Source organism: Athene noctua, chromosome 10 (genome assembly GCF_965140245.1).
Source record: "Athene noctua chromosome 10, bAthNoc1.hap1.1, whole genome shotgun sequence".
NCBI classification, from domain to species: domain Eukaryota; kingdom Metazoa; phylum Chordata; class Aves; order Strigiformes; family Strigidae; genus Athene; species Athene noctua.
Window position 1 is genome coordinate 14073772 of NC_134046.1, and position 26058 is coordinate 14099829.

General features: G+C 47.7%; 1 protein-coding gene across 3 annotated transcripts in view; it reads right to left on the reverse strand.

The window, feature by feature from the left end:
- NCKIPSD (NCK interacting protein with SH3 domain) overlaps positions 1–26058 on the reverse strand; it is a 54312-nt gene that overhangs the window by 12196 nt on the left and 16058 nt on the right. For 2 of the 3 annotated variants that reach the window (XM_074913944.1, XM_074913947.1), the window contains exons 2-8: positions 19414–19526; positions 18560–18761; positions 14059–14146; positions 11279–11907; positions 3396–3566; positions 2134–2220; positions 547–685 (exon numbers count right to left, since the gene is read on the reverse strand). In XM_074913944.1, the coding sequence (XP_074770045.1) occupies positions 547–685; positions 2134–2220; positions 3396–3566; positions 11279–11907; positions 14059–14146; positions 18560–18761; positions 19414–19526 (1429 nt within the window). Of the gene's footprint in view, positions 1–546; positions 686–2133; positions 2221–3395; positions 3567–11278; positions 11908–13743; positions 13762–14058; positions 14147–18559; positions 18762–19413; positions 19527–26058 lie in introns of all 3 variants that reach the window. The other variant, XM_074913945.1, reaches the window with a different exon arrangement.

A 26058-nucleotide genomic window follows, 5' to 3' on the forward strand; every position in this document is an offset into this window, starting at 1 on the left:
GAGGGTGAAGTCTGGGTATCAAAAGCAAAATGCTGGGGAAAGCAGGGCTGTGGCACTATCCTGCAGAGGACCAAGACTGCAATTTTGTTAACAGCACTACCATCTCCCTTGGTACAGTGGTGGAGAGAGCTTTAACCAGCACACATCTCAATCATCAGCAAGAAACACTGCAAAGCTCTGAGGTAGAGTGCAGAGAAAAACTGCCTATAAGAAGCTGCAGAGATCTTCCTTGAGAACTGCAGGTGTCTCTTGTCAGCATCATGAAACAAAACTGGAGCTCAAAATGTGCTTTAAGACATCTACAAGAAGCAATGCAGATCATTAATGGCATGTTCAAAAGCTTGCACCACTGGACTGAAACATCCCCTCCCCTGCACTCTCCACTTACAGCTGTAATAACCTGAGCAACTTCAGAACCAGACACCATTCTCCACAGAGCACTGGGCACACAGAACAGTCACACAATGAGGGGCTACCAGTGCTGCCATAAATCATCTAATAGAAAGACATGTTCCTGGGGACCTGGGTACAGCAGCACTGACTCACCCTGTGTGTGAGTCTGCATGTCCCGAGCCAGCTCCATCGGCAGCACAGAGTTTACAAGTGTTGAGATGACTGCAGCATCCAAGTTGCACATGGCTCCAAAGCACTTCAACAGCAGCAGCCGTAATGGCACCCTGTGCTCCTGCAAAAACAATTTAGTAGATGAAACGATGTCTCAGATGAGAGCTCACTCTAAGGCAGAGACAACTGGCTAGACATTCCTGCTGTTGGGAAGCTACAGACCCTCCCAGGGTGACAGTGAACCCAGCAGCTCTATGAGCTTTTAACCGCAGCATAGGAGTAATTTTACAGTAATGTTCAGCACTGGGCTGCCTACATGTTGTTGGCATGTGTGGTCTGAGGGCATGTGGCAGCCAGAGCTCAGATCTGAAATGCCCCACTTCATTCACTAAATATAATACAAATCAACTACCTATACCCGTCCCTAGCAAAGAGATTTAATTTGCTGGGTAGCCAGGTTTCTCTGAGCACAGTAAACTTTTTGTGAATGCTGCTCTGGAGGAGGTCTTCGGACAACACTGTATTTGCAAACCCTCTTCAGCATGTGATGGTTAATGACCAGGATGGGAGCAGCTCCTCCCCTGTGAAGCTGTTGGGTTTGTGCTGGGAGCAGAGGCTTTTGGGACATGCAGGGATTTCAGCAAAGATGACACTCAACCTGCAGCTCCCCACAGGAGCTCTGGTGCTGGGGTAACCTTCATACTCCAGCTTCAGCCAGCAGCGCCAGGGTTCAGAGAATGTAAGTGTGCCAATGCCTGGCACTAGGCATGACAGCAGCCAGAGCAGGAGAGCCAACTGCTCTCCACCTGGTCAGGCTTCCTTGAAATCTTCGTCAGAGAAGAGCAGGCAGTGAAAGCCAGCAGGCTGCGTTATGCCCAGCCTGCCTTCCCACTGCTCCCAAATATGCTACAGCCCCCTGATGCTAAACTCTGGGTTTAGACACAGAAGTGCCAGATGAAAGCTAAATGACACAAGGCTTGATGTGCTGTAGCTGGGGACTTAGGAACAAGACAGGGACAAGTTTCCAACCCCCTCAGACTCCTACAACAGCAGATTCCAGGAAGGAGCAGTGTGAAGCAACACTGCATAGGCAGTGAAAGCAAAACTTACATTTCTTCCTCTGAATGTTGATTTCCTTCCTCACTCGCAAGGCTTCTACTCACAATCTACTTTCCTAAAAAAAGGTATTTACTTTGATACACAGGAGTGCATCAATTAAAAAGGAGTGGTCACAGCCTGTCAGCTTTCCCAAGGTATCCTTGGAAATCCTTTCTCTAGATATTAGCAATGCTGATTTTGTCCCTCAATGGAGCTAATAAAAAGAGTAAGCTTTACCCTTCACACCACTAGCTACTGCTTCGAAGTCTACAGCATCCTCTGCTCTTCTACACAACCTGCATACATAGCACTGGCATTAGCCAGCATGCAAAAGGGATGTGCTGCAACTCCATCTAGTTCGCAGAACTGCCCTATCCAGGAGGAACATCTTACATATATTCATCAACCATGCTCTTTTGCATCTTCAGGGAAATGTCAAAAAGAGAGATTTGTTGCATTCTGTCACCTTACCATCTGATAATACGCCACAAGGGACAGGACAGATTCAAACTCATTCTTCTTGCACATTTTCTTGCAAACTTCTGGGTCTGCATCTGTCTGGAAGCAGAAATGAACAGGTCAGCCCAGTGGCACATCAAAGCAGCAAGGTGCCTGCTGCAGGGACCTCAAGGGAGGCCAGCTGCGTTCCGATCTCAGTAGCCCCAGCCCAACCATCTCACAAAGAAACTGAAGGAAGAGTGCAAAGGCAGCTCAAGAACTGCCACCCTGCAGATTCTGCAAAGTGAATTCCTGAGAAACATCTCTGCCATACAGCATGTCTTGGGCTGAAAACATCTAAAAAACCCATGACCCCAGCAGCACCTTGATGAGTGCATCATGCAATTACAAAGGGCAGCTCCAGCACTGTTCCCATCCTGAGATGTACTGTACAACTCCTACCCCTAAATTATGAGGAAATGGTTGCACAAAATCTCCCCCTCTGCCTTGCCCTGCAGGCCCACAGTGAGGCGGCACATGCCGTATGTTGAGTGACAAAGATACTGGCATTTATTACACAAAAAAGTATCTGCTCTGCTTATGTCAACTGGAGAGGAATACAAAAGAGCAAACCCCACACTGACACCCATAACACAGACCACGTCACTGCACTGAGCGGCAGCTCCTGTATCATCACACTTCCTCTACACAGATGGGGTATATACATGCTAGTGACAGCACTGGGACAGTATTTCCTACTGCTGCTCACTACAGGGATGTACTTCTGTGCACACAGATGTGATGAGATACTTTATATTTGCTCACAAAAATAGCTTTGAAGCTCACTTTCAAGACAACTAGAATTTTCTTTGTATTTAATGATCCTCACCCCACAGGTACTTCCCAGTCACAGAGGACATTTGAAATCAGACATTTCATATGGGCCTAGGAGTACAAAACACTCACAGCAAACTTCTAGGTTTCCTGCAGGATGACAGTTTCGTTTTGGAGGCGAGGGTTTATATTCTCCTATGATAAGTAAATAGCACAGCTACCATGAAGAACAGTTCTGTAACTCTCTCGGAATAGCTCTGTAAGGTGGAGTGGAAGGCAGCTCAAGAGACTGCAGGCCCTAGGGAGGAGGGCAGGGCTTCATGCTGACAGTAAGGGATGCACAAGAAACCGATGCCCTCCAACACAGCAGATCTGATGGCAACACAGGGGCAAAGGAGGTCAGAAAAAAGAAACTTCACCGGGACTGCCTGCTTTGCCTATAAAGAGAGAAATTTACTCACCAGGATGCGAAGCAGCTCCTCCAGGTAGCAGCAGATTACATTCTCATCCTCATAGAGTGCCCAGCTGCGCTGCTGAGCATCGTCCTTGTGCCTGGCCAGATCTGCAAAGATCACCTCCAGCCGTTGCTCGTCGTGGCAGATCTGTCCTGAGGGCAGCCCTGCACTCAGATTCTGCACAATAGCAAAACCACTGGTTAGTGGGGTCCTGACAGCTAGCTGTTGTCTGGGTGCCTGTTTCCTCTAATCTTTGTCTCAGGACTGGCAGCTGACCTCATTCAGTCAAGAGCTGGCAGCAAAAAGACAGCAAGTTTAAGACACATGTTATTTCAGTGCTCATACTTTTGGGGCCTCTACCCGCCTCCTTTCCTCGCACAGCTAATGCAGTGAATGAATCTGAATAGGTGCCAGAACTGGTGCATTGTCTTAAAGTCTTTAAATCCAAGCTGCCACCATCCTGCTGGAGCATTACCTGTCTTCTGGGGATGTTGAAGAACGCAAGAAACCTCACTCAAACAAAGCTACAGCCCTTTCTTACTGCTTTTAGTAAACCAAAGGCTGATCATGCCAACTAACATTCCCGAGGCTGTGGAAATTTGTACCCAAGTCCTTCCTAGAACACATAATTGTAACCTCCTAGGACACATGCACACCACAAACTTCTCCCCTTCGCAGCAAACCAGAGGGTGTTTCCAGAACACCACCAGCGGTCTGCCTGCTCAGGGAAGGGGGAACGCTGCGGTAAGGGGAATGCCAATGTTCTGTAAGAGAGGAACTTAAGGCAAGAAGCCAGCTCGGATGACCACAGCCCTCTGCACATTTCAACATACTTAAAAGCCCCAAATTCTTGGCCAGAATCCTACGTTCAGCGTCAGCTAAACCCTCATTCACCCTTCCCACAGACAACCAAAGATGCCACATCTATCACAAAAGCAGTCCAGCGCTCCAAGAGCATGGGGCAACCCAACCCTAATGAATCCGAAGGGACTCTCTTACCTCCCCACAAAAAACACTGCTTTCCGTCTGGATGCAGGCATTGGACAGGTGTTCAGAAGCCCTTTAGAGGAGACACTGTAGACTCTGAAAAATCATTCTGAGAATGAGGAAAGCCAAACCAGCCTGGCATGGGCCAGGACCACTGCCAGACAGTGGCTGAGCACAGCTCCAGGCTCACCCCCAGTAAAACAGATGTGTCCCAGGACACAAAACCACCACACTGCAGAACTGCCTCCAAGAAGAAGTTCTCTTCACTGCCTCCTCCCTCCAACCTGAAAGGGACAGATCTTCCTTTAATCCCTGACTCGGGAACAAACGCTTGCATGATACTCTACACACTAACTGCTCAACACTGGGTCTGCCATCTTCTGCAGCAAGGACAGGAATCAATCTTGGGCTGCTCTATTTCTGCTTTCTTCCAAACATGAGAGCTCAACCACCATTCACAGCAGCTCTGAAGCTTGTAGCTACAATTCAGACTAACTCAGCAAATCTTACTGCACGTACTCCTCTCAAACTGCTGTCATCTGCATTCCCACCACTTCCACCTCATACATAACCCTTGCCATGAAGGCCTTAGTCTTCAGTTGCCTTGCCCACACTTTTCCTCTCCTTCAAGAGAGAGGAGTAGTCAGCAGCAGTTAACCAGCCCCAACAGCTGCTGTGGTGTGCAATTTAGGATAACCCTCTAGGGCCCAGGTATATCATATGAACCACCCGGTTTCCTGAAAGCAGGGCAAGAAGGGGGGACCAGCATGTGGAACCAGGTTGGTTATAGGTGATGAGCCCAGCTGGCACCATTAAGAGAGTGTAAGGACTAATTTACAGAAGAACTTAAATTATATACATAAGGGTTTAGCATCAGTGACAGCAAGCAGCAGGAGATCAGCAAAGTGGAACAGAACAGAGCTGAGAAATTCAAACAACAGGGAAAACCCACTCACTGAGACCAAGTCCTTAATTTTTGGATGAAGCTGTCTTGCAGCGTGCAGTGACAAGTCACGATCATTCGGGGTGAAAAGGCCTTTACCACTACCAGTCAGGACACCCTGCTACTGCACAGTGTCTTCTGGGAACCTGAAGAAGACTTAGTCCTTTCCTGGCACAGCTCCTTCCAACAGGCTGGCTGTGAGGCCGAGGGCAGCAAGCCTTTAAGGACCTTCACGTTACAAGCAGAGTAGAAAGATTTTGTATGGAGACACGAGCCCACGTTTTGTGTCAGTGCATTACACACACAGTCGCACACCCACAACACAAGTTGGTGTCACACGAGACTGCCAAGTGTAGGAGTAGCACCTTCCTGCACATCTTCAAACCTTCAGATCTTTCTAGGAAAACCACTCCGGGTTTAACAGTAACATCTTGTCTGCTTTATTAGAGACAGAATTGTTAGTAATTTGCTTTGGGGTATTTGGGGTACGAACTAATTAGGACTTCAGTACTTTAATTATGTAACAAAAAGTATTCGTGTTGTCGCTGCTCATTACATAATTTTTGTCAGGCAGGTAATGAAGGAAGGAGCATGCTGGTTTAACACAAGCCTCTCTATGCCCTTAAAATTTTGTGAAGCTGTGGATGGCTAGCAGAAAACCAAGTAACCAGCTGTGAGAGAGGACAGCAGCTTTCAGGAGCTGAGCACAAACACAAGGAGAATCTCCCCCTGAATGGTGATTTATCATAGAAGCAAATACGTTAGTTAAGAGATTTGCTTGGTCTTGCCATCTCCTCCTCTTTTTAGGATGACCTACAGCACTGCAGTGTTACCTGCCTGTCCTCGTATGTCCCAGCTGCTTGGGAGAAGGTTCTCTGTTTATGTACCAACTCACATCCTCCTCACCAGAGCAGTGCAGGGCTGGTCCTACCTCAGTCCACTGCTGGGATGCCTTTTTGGATAAGCATTTTAATGAGTACTCGTTTTAATGATCACTCTCTTCAGCCTCTTATCACTAATCTCCTTCCTCCAACCCTTCATCTGCAGCCCTTATGGCTCCTAATGGACTTGGATGAGATCAATCCATTAACAAGCACTTCAATCCGACTGGTATAACTACATCACGCATTTCTCAGTGCACTCTCAGCACCATTCTCAGCCCTCCCACCACCAGGGCAAGGTCTCTGCTTATTAATCTTGGCAGCTACTTCAACCTGCAGCTTTGTCATATGGTTGTTTCCAGGAAATCTGCTGGAGAGCTCATAAGCAGGAGGTGGTTTCAGTATTTCTAACAATGCTGCTTTGCATTATCTTGCTGTTTCAAATAGTTCCCTCCTCCCATCCCAGCAGAACAAACTGCTGCCGAGATTTTGTTCCTCCTGAACAGCCCAAAATCATTTTGGGAACCTCATTGCACCTACACTGTTCAGAGGTGGTCATACCTGTCATGAAAACCTGGATGCTCTCCTGCCAAGCTCTTCCTCCTATTTTTTCCTTGCCTCCTCCCATGTCCCTCCCCACCACGACAGCAAGCGTGGCGGATCACCAGTGTCATGGGTATACACACCTACCAGCAGTTTTCCTCCAGATGAGTCCAGTTTTACCTTGGATCAACCATACAGAAGCTTTTCACACACATTTCAAGGGTCTGGTCTGGGAATTCCCGCCTCCTCTGGACAGCAAACCGTTTCCACTACAGCACCATCTATAAAAACCAGGCTGCTAACGCTGCTCTCAACACACACAGACTGCCAGGCTTCTCAGCAGTCACTAAACCAGCTGAAACACGGTGCAAGAGAGATGCCTGACATGAGCTGAGCCAAGCTCTGCAGGGCGGGCCTTTCACACACTCTGTCGGCAGCAGCAGGTCTGCTCCCGGCCGGACACCATGGGACACAGCCCTCTGCAGGGAGGCAATGCCCACTGCACACAGATGTGTGGGGAGTCACGGGGAGAGAGAAGAACTCTGCTTTCATCCACCGCGTTAGCTATGCTTCGGTCAGGTTTCCACATCCTTCGCTTTTCAGGTGCCCTGACCACCCGCAGCCCAATGCACATTTGCTGTGGACGTGCTCAGCAGCAGTGCTCTCTGGATGAGTGTGGCCCAGCTACAGCTGAACTGAGACGGCTGCATGTGAAGACTCTGGCACAGACCTTCATAAAGGCTCCTGTAGCAATTAGTGAGTAAAGGACTTGCCTAAGCACTAATGCATTCCTCCCACCCTCCAGACTCAATTCTGTTACAGTATTACACTAAGGAGGAGCCCTGCATAAGCACCCTAACAGCCCAGTTAAAGGACTCATCCTTGAAAGCACTCACCCTGCCAACCTTCCCATTGTCCCAGGCGAGCAGAGAGACAAAGCTCCCGCAGGGAAAAGCTGAGTCTCAGAGTAGCATTTGTGTCTTGTCAAAAGCAATTGTCCTTTAAGCAAAGCCGACTCAATGAATGAACAGGAACTGCACACAAGAGGCAGCCCATGTGGATTCAGGGGAAGGAGAGGGAGCTTGGCCATATTAGCCATGAGGTCTGTCAAGGTTTGTTGGGGACAACAGGCAGCCACTAGGCACTGGTGATGGGCAGCTGGGAGCAGGTCAAAGCCCAGCACTAGGGCACAAGGGAAACCCCCTTCAGAAATATGTCACCTCCCACACCACCTTCTTAACTTGTTCCTCCATCTCCAACACATCCAAGAACCATCTGACCCCACCCAGCAGCAGGGGCTGATCTGCAAGACTGAACTGAATTATGCACCTGTCAGCTGTTTTCAAGCTTAAATCTAAGGCAACCCAAAATGGGTCTGAGTCACAAGTGCAACACAGCAATGCTAATTTAATAAAAAGCAGATAAGTGATTTCTAAGCACTCCCTCTCAAGGTGTAGCTAGCTTGTGTATTAGGCAATTTTGCTTGCCTCACACTCAGTTTAATAAATCCTCAAATCAACCTCCCTAGACAAGATGTCTACAGTACCACCCCCTCCTCTCAGACAGGAGATAATTCAGCAGAACAGAAGGCAATCACATATCACCAATACATACTAATCCGAGTGATTCTCTAGATGCTTGAAAACCAGGCAGCATCTATATTATCTTTAGTTACATCCAAATTTCAAATGAGTTCCCATGAAAGCCATCTCCAGTTTAGACAGTCACTGCAGCAGTGCCTCTGAAAAGAGGTTTCATTTCCCTTTGCACATCTTGCCCAGTCACCAGGCCACGCAGCAGGAACCGGCTCAAGGACAGGAAGAGGGGCCACTTCCGAGGCCAGGCCAAAGCCTGAAACGGGGAAGCCAAGGTTTGTGCCTGCAGGTCAGGCTTCCCCAAGTAGTATGGTACCTCTGGAGCATCTTTCCTAAGGTGTGAGCACCTCAGCACCCTCCTTGTCTTTGTTGTTTCCACAGTGTAGCCTCATGTCTCTAAAAGCAGGAGCATGATACTGTCCCAGCAGAAGCTTCTTTTGTTCTCTTGAAAATGAATGCTTGAGCTGGCTCCATGCTGGAAGAGCAGCAAGGTAAATAAGAACAAAGTGCCACTACAATTCAACCTTCAGAAAGCACTGGGAATAGAAGCAAGGTAATGGATTCTGGAATTGATTTAGTAAACCACTGATCTGGCTTCAAATTAAGACTGGAATAGGAATAGAAATGATGTAACTAATTAAAGAATGTGATACAAAAGGTTGAAGCAGGTATGATATATACCATGAGCAGACCAAGGCTTTAAATCAAAGCTGACCTCTTGCTCTGTTTTAAGAGGTAGAAGAAAAACCGTGAAAAATACACAGAAGAGGAATTGATCACGTATTTGCATGGACTGGGGTGTAGAGGGATTTCAAAAGTTACAAATTAAAGAAAAAAAGCCCTTGACTTGGAACTGACAAGTCAGCAACAATTCTACATAGAAACCCCTGAAATTGTGAAATGATTTGGTATAATGAACACCACAAAGCCAACAATTATAATTTGTACTGTTAAACTATGCTAGTGAAACCACAGCAGTATAGCCACCCCACAACTACATCGACTGCTCTTTCAACTGTTAGAGCTGGTCTTCTACACTAGGTGAACAACTTCAGCTGGGACCAGCAGATGTATCAATGGAGCTGTACCTTCTGCGTGGGACATTCAGGAAAAACACACACCACAACATTTACACCTGAGCACTGTGCAAGCCCACCCAGGCTCCGCTTCTGAAAGTGGTACCACTCACGATAGGTATGATGAGGTATTACGAGATGGGACAGGACCTTCCTGCTCTGTCTCCATACAGTACTGGGCATTTTTAAGTCTTGTGAATGTCCTAGATGACAGATACCATATCAGTTACAAGTCGATCCATACTTATCCCTGCACCACCATCAGAATTTCTTCCCATCTTTTTCAGGCTGGTCTACAGCAATAGCCATGAAGTTCAGGTTTTCAAATCCCCTCTGCAGAAACCTGGCCCTGAATAACTTCGGTGGAATTAAGCTTATTGTATCCAAAGAACAGGTATTAAAGACAAAAATTATATTCAAATCTTGTCCAAGGTGCAAATAAAAGAAAACTGAACTTCTTAGCGTGTAAGTCAGAGCCAGAACATTTGCTTGAAACAGCTAAATTTTTTTGCTGAATCTAGATCGCACATTGACACGGTATTGTTATTGAAGAAGGAAGCAATTAACTGTTGGGTTATGGCCACAGACTTAATGATTGCTTATAGGACCTTCTATTCAGTGCAGACAGTTAACCAGATTATGATTTGATCTAAAATTTGCATGACATTAGTTTTCCATATTCAAATGCCTCTGAACAGTTCATTATAATCTTGCCATTAGCAATGGAACTCCAATCTTAGATGTTTATACGAAGCATGCTCCTCAGGGTTGTATTTAGCAAGCAGGAGCTGAAATTTAGTTCCCTCCTTGCATGTCTGCAGCAGAGGAAGGAGGAATATACAGTCATTTTGGCATAAGGTTTATTTAGAACAAGCTCAAGATAATGCTTTTCCTCCAGTGGCTGAAAAACTACTTTTCCATGGTCTTTAAAAAAAGTAGGGCTGGGGCCTATGTAATAGAATAGAGAGGTTCCCATCTACAGAAAACTAGTTTTCATCACTTTGATGAAAGACCAGGCCAGACATATAGAAGTTTTGAGTGCTCCATCATCAAAAGAGACAAGAATGCATGCAGATTTACAGTATGCAAAGGCATGCAGAATCTACGTACAGAATGTGTGGCACCAAATAAGAAAACAAGTTTATACAATGGATTATTTTATAAATGGTTTCTATACAGAAGCACTTACTGAGAAGGCTCCATTCTCCTCAGCTTCTATTTGTCATGTTCATAACAGAAAATACCTCTTTAAAAAGTCACTATTAATTTCTGTCTCTGATTTTATGCTGCCACAATGGTTCTCTGCGAGCTTTCACAACCAGTGGTCAACAACTTATCAGAGCTGTTTCAGCATGCCTCAAGTCCTGCTGCGTCCATTCGCACCGCTGCTTTGTCACCAGCGCTGCCCCTGGAACCTGGAAGGCTGTCATCTCCCACCTGATGTGCTGATGTGGTTCAATTCACTGCTGCCCATCTCATCACCCTCTCCTCAAACTGCAGCTTTATCTGAGACACCCACCCCTCTACCACAGCATACCAGTGCTTCCCAGCACGAAGGGCCCTCTCAGCTGGTTTCATGTCTCACCCCCAGCAACAAACTCAAGGTTATGTCATATATCTGCAGCTCATTTGGGGAATAAACTCACCAGTTTTTCACTACCCTACTACCAGCACTCGGACTTGGTTTAATCCCCTGGTTCCCTTGGCTAGACATTTACCCCCATATCGAGCACCCCTCCCCTTTCCTTTGGGATCTCCCTGCACTTCTCATTCCAAACGTTAGGAGAGCTCACTGAGTCGAAACACCTGCCCAATGCTAGGAAGTGGTTTGCAGCAGCCCCTGACCCTGCCCCATGCACATTACCTTACTCTCCACCACAGAGATGAGAATCTGCTCCATGATGCTGCTAGTTGCTGGGATGGAGGTCTGGATGTGGCCGATGACCACGCCAATGGCCACGCGGGACAGCTCGTAGCTGAGGTGGGTGTTCCTGCGCACCAGCTCAATCAGCTCAGCACCTATTGTCTTGGGCACAGACGCCACCAGACCACTGGGTTCTGGTGGCACTGTCTCCACCTCAGCTGCCTTCTTATCCTCCAGGCAGAGGGAGTTGAAGGCATCGAGGCTTGCAGGGGGGGCCGGGGCAGCTTTCTTCACCTGAGAAGTCTTCTCCCCGTCCACAGTGTTGGACCTCTGGGACCCCCCTTCAGCTGGTGGTGCCGGGGCAACCCTCTTGGTCTGGGGAGATTTGCTGGCCCCATCCTTTGGGGAAGTCCCATAGCGGGAGTGGGCCACGGATCCGGCGTCCAAATTGCGTGTTATTGTGGTGTGGACGCTCCGGCTCGGGACAGGGGGTGGGGTGTTGGCAGGACTGGAGGTGGCTGTCGGGAGAGCGGTCTCTGACACAGAAGAAGCAGTGTACAAGGTATCCAGGGATGTTGTGCTTATAGAGGAGGCACTAGAAGCTGACCCAGGGATAATTTCAACAGCATCTGAAAGGGAACAATTAAAAATGCCTTAGCAACAGCATCAAAGGAAAAAAGAAAAAAACCAAATTGCTACAGCACAGTCCATTAAAAGGCTCATTGTGCATGCCACCACAGCAGTTTAACTCCTCTTCCTGCCTCACTTATCTCAAAGCAAAATTGTACCAGTTCTCTCCGGAGCATTCCCACACAATCACCTCTTTAGAAAGGGGAAAACTACTCTATTGAGATGAATACCCTTCAAAGGGCTTAGTGTTTTACGCAGGGGAAGGAAGGGAGAGAGGGACAGAACTAAGGGACAGAAAAGTCTTTTCCCCCTGGCTTAGCAAGGGCCTTTTCCTGCGTTCAGGATCTAAGCCCTCACTTTTGAATGATGGTGCCTGAGAACTGCAAGACACGAAAGGCTTCACATGCCAGCCGGCACCTCCCTATTGCATGCACCTCACCAACTGCACACCATGGTTAGCACTCACAGTGAAGGAAACATTTGGCTGACAACACCTCTAGTCTCTCCCTTTCAACACTCTCCAACATTCCATCATGAGTCCTGCAGCCCTGCTAGCATCCATCGCTTTCACAAGCCTCCACATTATCTGCTCTGCTGTATTTCTCCCCCTATCTCTAGTTTTGACTAGTTCTAGCAGTGGCAGCTGTCCCATCTTCCAAGAAAAAAATCCACTACAGGCAAAGAGACAATAAGATTTTTCTTTCCTTTAAGCTGGTCTAATATATAGTTTTGGTAAACCTTATCCATTAGTTTCTAGGGGGCAGAAATGTATCCAAGTCCTTCCCTGACTATGAAGACAGTACTCAGGCAAATACTGGGCTACCTTCATCTACAGCTTCACAAGAGCAGCTGATGTCAGTGCTGGAAGAGAAGCAGCACACCCCATGGGGAGCCCAGCTCTCGGGGAAGGCAGTTTCCCCCACAGCAAAGGAAGGACCAGTGGGACAGACATGTGAAATGTCTTTGCTGCACCTCTGCAGGGAACTCCAGCCCTTCCTGCCCCATTGGTCCTGGGAGTTCTCCACTACTCCATCCACCACTCCACCCTAAGGCAAGCACAAGCTAGGCAGAAAAACAGGGCCCTTCTCTCCCACAGGGGTTCAGCACCCCTCTTTTTTCTTCCTTCTCCTCAGAGTGGAGCACTCACAAATCATAGCTCTCACCATGCTTCATTAAATAAAGATAATGAGCTGAAGGAAACTAACCATTGTGAACTCCCACTACCACAGTGAAAAACGGCTCAGTACCATGAAGTAAGCTGGTGCCAAACCCAAGTTTCACCTCTGCAAGTCAACAGCTCTGCCCTGCTCCTCACAAGGAGACACAAGTGGGCTTGAGATGGGCTGTGTGTCACTAATGGTGTGACTGTCACAGCACAGGAGAGCTCTTGGGCAAGCTGACAGCAGCTTGTCAGGATGACCACAGCCTCTGCCAGCCCAAATGTGCCAAAGATGGAGAAGGTCCTGCTCTGAAGTGCTCCTGACTAGTTGCTCCTCTGCCTGCAGGCAGCACGTAGGCAGCTGTGCCCCTAGTATTATTACTGCTCCTTATAGGCACCAGCCACCAGTTTTACTGAAATCCCATCTGAGCACCATACAAAAAAGTGCCAGACGTACTGGGAGCCAAAAGCAAGACTTGAGCCTGTCCCGAAAGTGCTACCAGTGAGCTCCCCATGGTGAACTACCACAGTCTGCACTGCCAGGAAAACTCCCTCTGCCTTGCTGGGAGAAGGCCATAGTGTCTGTGGGAGGACACCCACAAGTATCTTAAGTCACTGAGGTTGTGCACTGGCCAGACCAGCCATGCAAGCAGGCAGTTTGCTCCTCGAAGAGCACCATGTTTTCCAGGGCCACCTGCACCAGAAGACCAGGAGGATGCTGTATCTGGCACCCATCCACAGCATCAGGCTTCCCAGACTCTCTGAGATCAGAAAGGGCTTGAAGGTGCACTGGTCACCAGCTCACAATCATTAACATTGAAACCTATAGGAATGTAGGATATATACATATTCATATATAAAACCTATAGAAATCTAGGGTATATATAAAGATGCTCTTCTAAGCACAAAGCAAAATCATTTGGGCACCATGACAGTTATATTGCCCAGTGTCCATTTCATGCCCAAGATCTGGAAAGTGGTTTGTCCTTACTTTTAACAGAGGCAGCAATCTGTGCGTTCTTGCGTTTCTCTGGAGGTGGGGGGGTGATAGGAGCAGCACGCCGGGGCTGTGGTGGGATCTATAAGAAAAAATTTCAGAGCAATCAAAGGATGTTGACAATAAAGACATTTTCTGTTATGAAACCTTTCTCGTGTGCGTGTGTAAATTTGTCCTTACATCTCTCTCATCATTCCGGGAAGTTTTCTCAGGAGGACAGATATTAATAGGCGGCTTCCTAGAAGAACAAAGCAGGACTCAAGCCGGCTCCATCCCCTCCCTGTGACAGGCAAAGCAGCCCTTGTTTAATTGCTGTGTTCAGCAGCACACAGCACACACATCGTGTAGACCTGTCAAGCATTTACTCCTCCTTTATTCTAAATGCAATCCCACACACTCGCCGTGACTCCACATTACTCTCAATAGCTCCACAGAGGCTGCAAACAGAGTGCGTATTTAGACACTCTTCTGGAGAGATCCATTACATCAGCTACAAATACCCTTGCAGAAAGACAAAGCCAAGGACTGGAGACATGTAAATGCCTTTTCCATGCTTTCAGAGCTATTTCTGCCCATGCAGGGAGAAAATAGGGCTAGACCCTCTGTACAATCCTACACTACCTATAGCAAGATCAGCTGGGAAAAGCTTTTGCCAGGGAGTTGCATTAACTCTCTGCATCTGGGGTTTCTCCTGTAAGTCTCCTCTGCTAGGAATACCAAGCCAGCAGCATATGAGGCCCAAACCTACATTTCTACACTCATCTTTTGCTGTCAGATTCAAACACCACGATCATCAACATCGCTCCCACCCAGAATTACTCCAGTAAGGTGTAACCTTAGGGTTAACCTCTGATCAGTAGGACACCACTGAACACAGCAGCCAAGCTAGGTGGGCGCACATTGCATCAATATTCTAATCCTCACATCCCAACAGCTCAGGGCCAGAGACTCAGTTCAGGGTCTCAGGACTTCTGCGATTCTGTTTGCCTGAAACATGCCTCTGTTTTAATGGGATACTGCAATTGCTGCCTGCAACTGCACAGGCCAACGCAGGATGGGAAAAGAGGTGATGGCCTGAATGTCTCGGGTAGCCCAGGTTGAAGCCAGCTGAAATCTATAGTGACATCCAGGCCATCACACAGTACCAATCTTCCACGTTTGTTTAGCCCTGGAAGAGAAGTTTTTCTGTGACCTATCAGTGCTGAGCAGCCCTGTAACACAGGGCACAGAGCACTGCCAGTCCCCACAATGAAAAACTGAGACAGGCTCCTGAGAGGGCTCTACCTTAAATAGCTCAGAACAAGGAGAATGAAAAATGTACTTTTTTTTTCACTGGATCCAAAAAGGGCAGAAACCTCCTCTGAAATGGGAGCAAAGACATTCCTCTAAATAAGACGCCTTCAGGACCCATCTCAAATATTCAAGACTCAATGCCAAAAGCTAACAATACAGTGCTCGCAACCCATGTCTAGACCCTACCAGACAAGCAAAGACACAGCAGTTTGCACAACTTACAAAGAATTTTAAAATGGGATCTCTCAGTTCCTTTATCCCACCCAACACCTAATACCATCAACCTTTTACTATGTCACATAAGTCTCCTCTTCACAAGCGCCTCAGCTAGTGGATTAGTACGAGATATTGCTGCAGATTCCCAGCCTGAGCTCTTCTGCTCTTGTCAATCCATCCCACATTGTTCTCTGGGTAAAACGCTATATGATACTTGCATACAGCTTCAAAAATGATCTGTGTCAGTCCAAAAAGAGACTGCACAGCTGAGAGAGGCCAAACAGATCAGGAGGGGGCTCTACATTGCGTGGTTGAAAGGCTGGTCCCAAATCTGGAAAGCTCAGCTGTGCTAAGAGCAGAGCCCTCTCTGCAAAGCAACGGAGCTAACAGCATGAGTCGGAGCTGCTTAGCACGGCCACATTACCAAAGCAGCAGGATTTAGCACACAGGCAGGCTCAGAGCTTAGAGCAGCCACATGACGTTATTTGGAGATAGCTAGGGTTGGGTCATTCTGGAGTATTTCCACGGCTTCATTAGCCCTTCCAAATTTACCATGCAAATTTAACACAGCTATTACAGACTAGTGCTTAAATTAATAGATGTACAGCTAATGTTAGCTCAGAGCCCTGCCAGCCTCATTAGACAGCCATGCACCACAGTCCACGCGGCTGCCATGAGAACGTGAAGCATCACATGAATTTCTCTGTGCTGATGCCTGCCCAAGCTGTGAGCTGCCCCATGGTCAGGAGTTACGAGGGGTAATCGGCCATCTCCTCACTCTGCCCCACATCCCAGCCACCATGTGGGGCCAAGAGGAGGATATACAACACCAAAACCCCCTGATGGAAGGTGAGGAAAGGGGAGAAAACATCCTCTGTCCAGCTGCCACGGGGAAGGTGACCATGGAGGAGTCCCTGCAGCTAAGATCCCTCCTGTCCAGAGGGGAGAAGAGGAGGGACCTTACCAGTGGTCCAGAGAGAGGCACCTACATACATGTTGAAAGACTCTCTTTCCCCAGGCCTCTACAAGGGGCTCTGAACCTCCCCAAATCCACAGATTTTACATATGTGCTTTATCTCCTTTTCCATTTTGCAGGGACTGCTAGCAGAGACTTGGCTCCCTGTGCTGCTTGAGACCAGACCTGACTCAACCACAACACTCCCATCCCCTTTCCAGCTGGGCAGGCAGAGACCACCACCACTCCTTCAGCTCCTGGGAATAATGCTATTATATTAGAAACCTGTAAACAAAACAAAACCAACCAACCAAAAAAACCCAAACCAACAACCCTGCCCACCACCTCCTCTAGGCAAGCTCTGCCAAGCCAGACACACTGGTCTGCAGCAAAAGCTTCTGGAAACGAGCATCACAAAGCCACTGAGCATGCACAAATACAGCGGACTATGACTAAAATACCCCGAGAGCCCAGCTGCCTCCCTTAGCAGCTGGTAACTGTTCCAGCTTCCCACCTTATGTGAACTAGGGAGGAGCTGAAGAGAGGCTCATCACAGGTGCCATCACCAAATACTTCATCCAGTTCAGCCCTAAGAACAGAGCCACTGACAGGAAATTTGCACCTCAAATTTTATTTAAGTTTTCAAATGCGAACACTGAATGCACCTGAAAATACCAAGCAGTGAAAAGCACATCCCAAGACGTCTGCTTCTCTGGAGTTAGTGAGAAATTTTCATTTCAGTAGGTCTCCTCTTTGGCAGCTGCATAACCAGTGGAAGAAAGCAATGCTGCTGTATTTTCAAAGCACACAGGAAATCCCTCAACTGAGCTGTTAAAAACTCAAGGAGCCCTTTCAGCACAGGACTAAGCTGGAAGCCCTTCGACAGCATCCTCACTGCCACCCAGACAGAAACAGTTCTTTGTCAGACAAGGAATCTGTCTTGCTCCTTTTTGGCAAGTGACCAAACCACAGACCAGATAAAGACGAGGAACTGGCATGGAGAATGGGCCGTAAGGTGCTCCATTCACTTAGCCCATAACACACAGGCTTGAGACCAGAGCTGGTTTGGCTGCCCAGAAAAGAAAATGAATACTAAGGAGAAAAATGGGGTTTGTAGGGATTGCTGTGTTCTGCATGAGCCAGAGCTACCTTTCATTTCTGCAGACTCACAGTTCTTCAAGTGTAAAACAAACCTCATCTGCTAGGAGTGACAGTGTATCAGTACGTTATAAACACCGCCTCCGAACACTTATCGCAGATACATGAAGAAAAACTACAGTGCACATGTTCATCTGTAGGAGAAAAAAAATCTCTGTGCTCATCCTTGCTTGGCGCCTTTAGCCCTAACATCCAGCTATACCTATACAGTGTAATCGGCCACATCATTCATTCCCAACAACTGCGCATCCGTCCTGGGCGGCTACTCTGAAGTCTAGATGGCACCGCACAGTAACCTTGGAACTGCGTGCTGCTGAGATTAAAAAAAAATCTGCTCTAACTAATATTTCCTGCAATTTACCTTTAATTCACCATGACAAGCAACATTCAAAGCAGGATCTTTGGGGTTTTTTAATATTTTGAGTAGCAAAACTAGGCAGACACTGCAGACAAAATGCTTAAGGACCAAAGATTTTGTTGAGCAGATTTAACAAGGGGGAAACAAAGCAGTGCTGAGTACTCGGAGGGAGTTCTGCTGCTCACATCAGAACTGGTTTTCAAAGTATTCTCCAGGGAGCTTGCAACTCTTTTAGAAAGTTGTCAGGAGACAGTCACACAATATAGAGTGGATTTCACATGTCACCATAAAACCATGGACCCTCAAGGATTCCCAAAAAGCATCACAAGTGTAAATGGCAGAGGGACTGTTTCAGACTTTTACACAGAGACAGCATCAATTTACACTGCCGTAATCCCAGGTAAGCAGCACAAACACTTGATTTGTGACTTCAGCTGCAAAGGCACTTTATTAAACATGACAAGTGATGTCACGCCACCGAAGGAAGAAGCTAGAAAGCGTCCAGCCACCCTTACTTGATAGAGACCTTCATCCTCCTCCTCGAACTCAGTATTCGGAAGACTGTGATGTCGCTCGTATCCTGTCCGGCACACCCCATTGGGCTGCCGTGCCACATCCAGATGGTGATCACTGGAGGACTGTGTCATAACCATCCCCTGAGGGGTGGGAGAGTGACCTTTGCGGGACACTGTCTCCTTCCGGTGATGGATCAGTTTTCTGAAACAGAATGATGACATCAGGAACAGCAAAGCTAAAGGAAGGGAGTGACTGTGCTGCAACGTTTAAATGATATTTTTTAATGATTTATTGCATTTGGGCTATGTATACCAGAATGGGTTACAATACTCTGAACACCAACTCCAGTTTCATTAACAACTAAGGAAGCACTTCTGGGGGAGGAAGGAAGAGGTTTTGCAAAAACCCATGATTTATTCATCAGTTCGCCTCTTCCTCGGGGGAGAGTCCCATATTGCATTGCAAGCTTCAGAAATTGCCTGCACTTTAGAATCGCTGTTCAACTGAGATTAAACCAGTGTGCCTCAGCACAGAGTGTGAGGTATCACAGAAAAACAAAAATTCTCCTCCCAAGCAATTATTTGAGAACATATAAAGGGCCTTGTGTCACATGCCAACAACCTCTACAATTCCTGGCTGGCAGAGAGGAGAAAATGCATCTGGAAAGGCTTTGGATTTCTCCTCCAAGCCTACAATGCAGCGGAGTTTTTTTTCTTTACATCCACAGGGATAGAGGGGCAAGACCAAAGCACTACTTTGCTGGATGTGGTTGTCTCCCAAGAATAGAAAAAGACACAAGTATCATACACCGATCACCTTCCATCTGCCAGCTCTCCCAGACCATTGTACTTACTGGAGAACATCTCTCTGCTCCAGGTTGTACTTTCCCCCATTCTTCATGGCCGCATTGTGCACAGCCTCAATGGCACGGTCGATAGACTGGAGAACCACATCTTGCTCCAGCACCTGAGAAACACAATATTCCACACATTACTACACCGCTGCAGCTGTGCCTCTTTTGCACCAGAGCTAAGAGCGGGAGAGACCACAGTATGGGAAACCCCAGAGCAGGCACCACACCAGTTAAACGGCCAAACAGCTCCCAGAGCCAGAACCCCATCTCAGTACCTTCTCATTTTTCCCTCCTTCCTTCAGAGGAAATATATTTGAAGCTGTGCTTCAAACCCAGTCTCCCTATTCGAGATTTATGGTTGAAAAAGAAAGTCACTGTTTAAGCACTGAAGTCCCATGATCCCTACAAGAAGACCAGAGACAGAGCTTCAGGAGCATGCAACAGCGCTGAATATTCAGCCTCCTGCAGGGAGCTTTCGAGATCCCACAGCAGAGCTCAGTTTATCCCAAGCTCAATTATTTCTGCTCTTGCTGCCCTGCTACGGAGCAAATACACAGCTGTGAATGTTAAAGACAGAGTCGAAATCTGGTAGCCTTCAGAGTCTGTTGGCTTTGGATTTGCATTTTTGCTTGCTTTTTTCTTGATGGTTTTTATACTTGTTTTGCAACTTCAAGTGTCTTTTCCAAATCTCCACCCAAACTGTCATAGCAACATTTATTTCTCCTGCCAGCCAGTTTAGCACTAGTTACTGCAGCTGAAATAAACACCAGCCTTGAAACAAGAAATACCAAAGACATCATTCCCTGGGCTTACACAGGAGGCTGGCAGAGCTGTAGCCAAGGGGCATGGGAAGGTAAAGCCAGTTTCCACACTCGGGACATTACTCAAGGCTTTGTTTATCAACAGTTGACATATCTTCAGAAGACAAGACCTTTACAGGACTAAGGCTGAAGGCAAAGGACATGCTACCCCAAGTCTTTGCCCTGGATCTGACAGATCCAGTCTCCAATAAGCAGCCGCCGGTGCCTGCACCATCACCCCGGTACCACCACGGCAGCCTCAGCCCATGCACGCAGGGGAGGAGCAGGAGCGGAGGGGGTGCTCAGATTCCAGCGCTCATTGCGGCTATTTGAACATTAAAACCCCCTTCATCTTTGCTTGCTTTGCCCCTGCCCTGCATCAGAGCAACCATTTATCCAGTCAAGGAACGGCTGGAATCTCATCAAGGATGCACCTTAATTGGCCTTAGGGGGCTGTAGAGCAGCAGAAGGCAAAGCCCTCCCCATTGGGGCCCAAAGTGCCTGCCTCCATAGCACGGGCATGCAGTTTTCTGATAACATGCTATGTATTATTTATATTCTGATTAATTACTAAACCAAATGCGAATTAACAGCTACCACAGACTGCGAGGAAAAAAAACAGCCTCCAAACAAGGTGGGGACAAGAGGCCCCCTCTGCAATACTCAGCTTTGAAAAAGAAAAATTTAGGAGCTTTTTTTTTTTTGTTGGTTTGTTTTCCCAAGAGAGAGAGAGATGGGGAAAAAAGCAGCTGGGGAAAACCTTAAAAATAAAACCAGGTATGTTAAAATACATCTACCAAATTTGTTAAAGTGTCAGATCAGAATCCAGTCTTGGGATGAAGCTTCCAAGCAGGCCCATATGGCCTATGGAGCATTACATTACCTCTTAACTACAGATCTAACTACAGAAACGGAGAAAAGCACATTTGAACAGATTTAAAGAAGCACTGGAAGGAAAGACAAGTTATTTCAGAGAACGCATTTCGTTTTCTGAGAAAATTATGGCAAGTTGCATGCTTTCTCTGGAAAATGGGAGCAGCGCAGAAGTCTCCAGCCCTGATGTCCACAGGGGAATGCCAGTGCTGCTCTGAACACTGGAGACCCCTGCCCTCTACAGAGCCTGCCTGCCATCCCTCATGCTGCTCCCATGTGAGCTTCCACCCCAAAATTCAATACAGCTCCTGCTACAGCCTCCAAACACCCGCCCTAGCACACTCCCTGGTCCCCTGCTTGTAGTCCCTCCACATTCACCCCCCTCCCTCCCCCCCTCCAAAACCATCCCCTCCATGAGATGCACCCCTTCACACTGCCTTCTCTCACCCTCCCCAGCCTGCCAGGCTTTCACTGCATGTGTTTCAACCCTTTCTCAGTCTGATCTTCCAGGGAAGATCGCAGTACAGACTGCTGAGTCCTGCTGAACGGCTCAGCCTCTCTGCCCTCTTCGAGAGAGCATATTGACATCCACAGCCCACAGGAATACAGGCTGAAGCTGCTACATGCTGTGTGATGCCATTTGTTATGAAGAGGGCACTTCTTTTCTGATAAAACACAACATTTTCACACTAATGCAGCAGTGCTGTGACAACCAGCTTTTAGCTGCTGTGCTCCTTCCTTTGTTTCTGCTCCCCAACACTCTATTAACATGGCCCCGTCACAAGGGCTGGAATAAAAAAAGCAGCATTAACTTGCCACTTGCACTTTATGACATTGTTGATGCTGCTTGTAAGTCACCTCCTTTTTCCTTGCTCAACTGAGCTGGTCAGGGGGCAGGATCTTCAGCACAGGGGTCGCCTCACATTCAGGATTTGTAGGACACCCAGCATTGAGGATCCCCTGCACCATAGTCATAAACTTAAAAACCAGAGATCAGTATCCTGGATAAATCCTGTGATCAGAAAGAATTAGCATGCTCCTTGGGTTAACCAAAATGGCATTCCTTTGTTTGAAGAGGATGGACATAAAAGCACGTTGCGGCTAGAAGCATGGGTTGCACGGGGGCGAAAGTCAGGTTTGCCAATGTCTTGCCTAAAATCTCCTTCCCCCTAGGACTCAAGAGATTACCTGCTCACAGCAATTCAGGATAATGCACATGCCTCACTGTTCTACCCATGCAGCTTAGGGAGACCAGTCACTCTGCAGTGCTGGCAGGGGATTCCTGTCTGCATCCAGCACCTGTTCTCAAGGATGCTTGCAGCTGGGACTGGGCAGGCAGAGATCCCGAGTGGTACAGCCAGGCAGCACATGCCTGCACCTTCTCACACACTCACAGGCAATCCTGGCCACACACAGCTTCACAGTCTGCAAAAGAGAGGGGTCACAAACTGGCACCAAGGTAATAGAGCTGAGCCTTTGAGATCAGGCAGGAGAGATGGGTGCTCAAAAGTCTGCTCTTGCCCCTGCAGGGCCCTGCTCAGTGATCCTGCCCCTGACCTTCCCACGCTCCAGGATACCAAGATGAAACCCTGCTCATAGCAGGCTAATCTAAGGCTTACACGGAAGCAGGGAAGCGCATGAGAAGGGCATCGCTGTACAGCATGCTGTCATAGGAGACATACTAAGTAAAACCCAGGAATTCAGCTGGATTTACTGAAGCTGCGCTGGTAACCGCATGGGTGGGGGCTGCAGAGCCCCGGGCAACCACTGCAGCACGCTAGCTGTTAACTATATCCTTCACCAGTTACCAGCTCACCAGTGGCATGGCCATGCCAGCGACTCCCAAAACACAGAGAAAGCAGCAGGGATAGGGCAGTGATGGTGGTGAAAGTACTGGCCACGCGTGCCCAGGCTTACGGGGGTCTCCTTGGTCGGCGTGGGGTGGCCTGTGGCCAAGAGGCATCAGTAGGACACTCCATTCTGCCCAACATACCGTGAAAATAAAGGGGTATTTTGCTGAGGTATCAATCCACATTCACATGGCATCTCACCCCAGAAAGGAGTGGCCACCACCTCCTCTGACAGGCATTTCTGGTTTAATCAAATAAAACGCTGCAGCAGAGATACACTGGGCTCTATAAACAGCCTGTCACGACCAGCCTGGCTACACCAAGAGGCAGGGGAAGAGCAGAGCAGTGACCCTTGACGATCACGAGCTAGACTTGCTGATGGGGAGCCATATCAGAGAACCAGGGCCACCATCAGCACCCTGCAGGCGAGTTGCCCTGCAGGAACAAGTTACAGCTCAATTAGAGACACGAACATCAGCCAGGAAACAGAATTTCTTCCTTCATAGCCCAGTGTAGGAGAATCGCAGAGGCATCAATAAATCATTACTTCCTCTCTGCTTGCTAATAACATGAACAAACAAAGGGTTTCCCTAGAGCCCACTGCCAATTTCCCCCATCTGCTGGAGGGGGCTCCCCACCTGACAAGGGACAGAGTCACGCCTCAGCACTGCCCTAGGGTGCTCTGCACACCCCCCCAGCCCAAAGCAGGCAGGGAAGGATGCCTCTCCCAGGGCCAAGGCCAGGCTTAAGAACCATCCTTCCTTCCAGGATGTCTTGTGGGTGCCTGAGCACAGCCAGTATGAGGCACAGCCATGCACAGGAATGCATTCACCCCCACAGCTCACATTGCTCTCATCTGCACTGCCCCAAAAAGAGCACATGTGCACAGGACATGTTGCACACCTCTGCTTCCCCACGTACGGGCTGATGAGAGACCCAAGCGTTTCAAAAAAATACTGTTGGTGTCCTTGCTGCACAGGCAGCACGACCTGCTCTCCTGGGGCTATGGAAAATGTCACCCCCCTCCCCTTTTGTTTTGAGTTCTTCCACACATACCAACGGCGTTGTTTAAATGCACTCACACAGAAGAACTTGCTCAACAGTCTAGAATAATCATACCTTTCAGAAAAGCATTTTCTAGACAAACAGGCTGACAGCTGCATCAGCACAGACAGGCTGAGCCACCCTGCGTGTGCAAGACTCCCACATTTATGAAAGTGGCCCATTAACGTATGGCAGGCTTTTCTTTGCCTCCGCAGGGGGCTGATCCAAGAAAACATGACATTCTTTTCTTCCTGCCTCCCCAGTTTTTAGTGATCAAAGGCATTTGCTCTTCTGCATGTGCAGGAACCAGTGCCCTCATTCCTGCCGGCTGCTTTTGCAGCCATAGGGGTGATCAGGCGGGGCTGCTGATTTTCACCCTCACGTCATTGCTTCTGCTCTCACAACATGACAACAAAAGACAGACAAACTTTTGTCTCCAGTGACAGCTCTGTTTTCATACAGCTGCACTGACAAGGACCACTGCTGAAATTAGGATACTTAGTCCACTGGTGTACACAAGCACAGGCTGGTTCTTTGTTACTCAAATCAGAGCCACCTCTTAGGTCACATGCCCTTTGTCCCCAGTCACCACCAGAGTGTCTGCACCCTGTATTCCTTCCACATTTAAATTATTGCAGCAGCAATTTACAAAAATCAACTAGCCTTTGTCTGTGGCAGAGTGATGTACCAGATATGAGTTCCCCCTTCTGAACAACACAGCTCAAACAAATGGTCCAAGTTTTGATTTTAGCATTGCTGTGGATAATTCAGCTCCTTTCTCCTCTCCTTTTTGTAGCCCCAAACAGAAATTTTTAGTCCCCAGGCTGTTGGCTAAGAGATATGCATTAACTTGTGCTTGTCAGCATGAAGATATTGTGCCTTGCGGCACTTAAAAATGTATGATAAAAACACAAGTGAAACAATGGGCAACTGTCCTGGTTGCTGAGCAAATAAGATGAGAAAAGCTCAAACAAACCTGCAGCATCTCTGACTTGCTAGCAAGTGAACAAAGACATGGCTGAGCTCTTCTGACAAAGAGACAGCCCAGAAACAGATCTGGAATTCCTGCGGATATGCTATAGTGGGTTTCTAACAGATTGGTGTTTTTCCACTGTGTGCTGACAGCAGCCGCTCGAGCAGACAGCCTGGACAAATGAGAAATGAAGAGAAAGGATAGCCGGGGAAAGGGCTTAAGTTGTGCAAATCATGCTGAAGCAAAAGCCAGAGTTCCTGGCAAAAGAGATGTATGAGAGGCATTTGGAACAAACAAAACCCTGAAGGCAGCAGAGGGATGCACAGCCACCAAACTGCAACCAATTTCCCACCCTGGAGCAGGCAGCTTCAGAGTCAGAAAGAAGGGGGCAAAGACACACTAAGGAACAACGAAACACATGGAACCCACCACTGCAATGTGTACTTCCCAAGGTGGAAATGCTTCATCCTGGGTCTCCCCAGCCATGCTCACACCCTGTTTACTGGCTGCGATGATCAGAATCGGCCACTAATTCCTTCCCCTCGTAATTCTGTACCCTCCAGTAACCAGAACATGTCTCTTAAGCCAAAACACTCTAAGAGGATAAAAGCAGAGATAGAAGTTTTTAAAATAGTCAACACATACTTACATATCTTGCCGTTCTTTGCTGCCTGAATTCTTACTGCTCTCTATGCTTCAGGGGACACTTCTCTGGCTCAGCCTGACCCAGACAATAGAGCTGCCCCCCTCTTTAGGATTACCTATTTAGTATCCTTTTGGCACACAATGGTCAAGCCAAGTCATTATCAGACATCATCAACACTGCATCTGTGCAGGGGAAACATACCTTTCTACTTATATGCATGTATATATAAATTATACACACAATATATATTACACTGGAAAATAAAACTGCAGATAGCCTCTACTTTGATGAAAGCTCAGGATTATGAAGCAGGATATCTAAATGCTGAAGGAAAAATGCTGCAGAGAAGCGCTAGCAGTTATTCTAGCAGTTTTGACATATTAGTATTAAAAGTTGCCAAAAAAGCCCAACAGAAGGGGTTGTGTCAGTCTTTGCACGGTCTTCAGTTTGGTAGCCCAA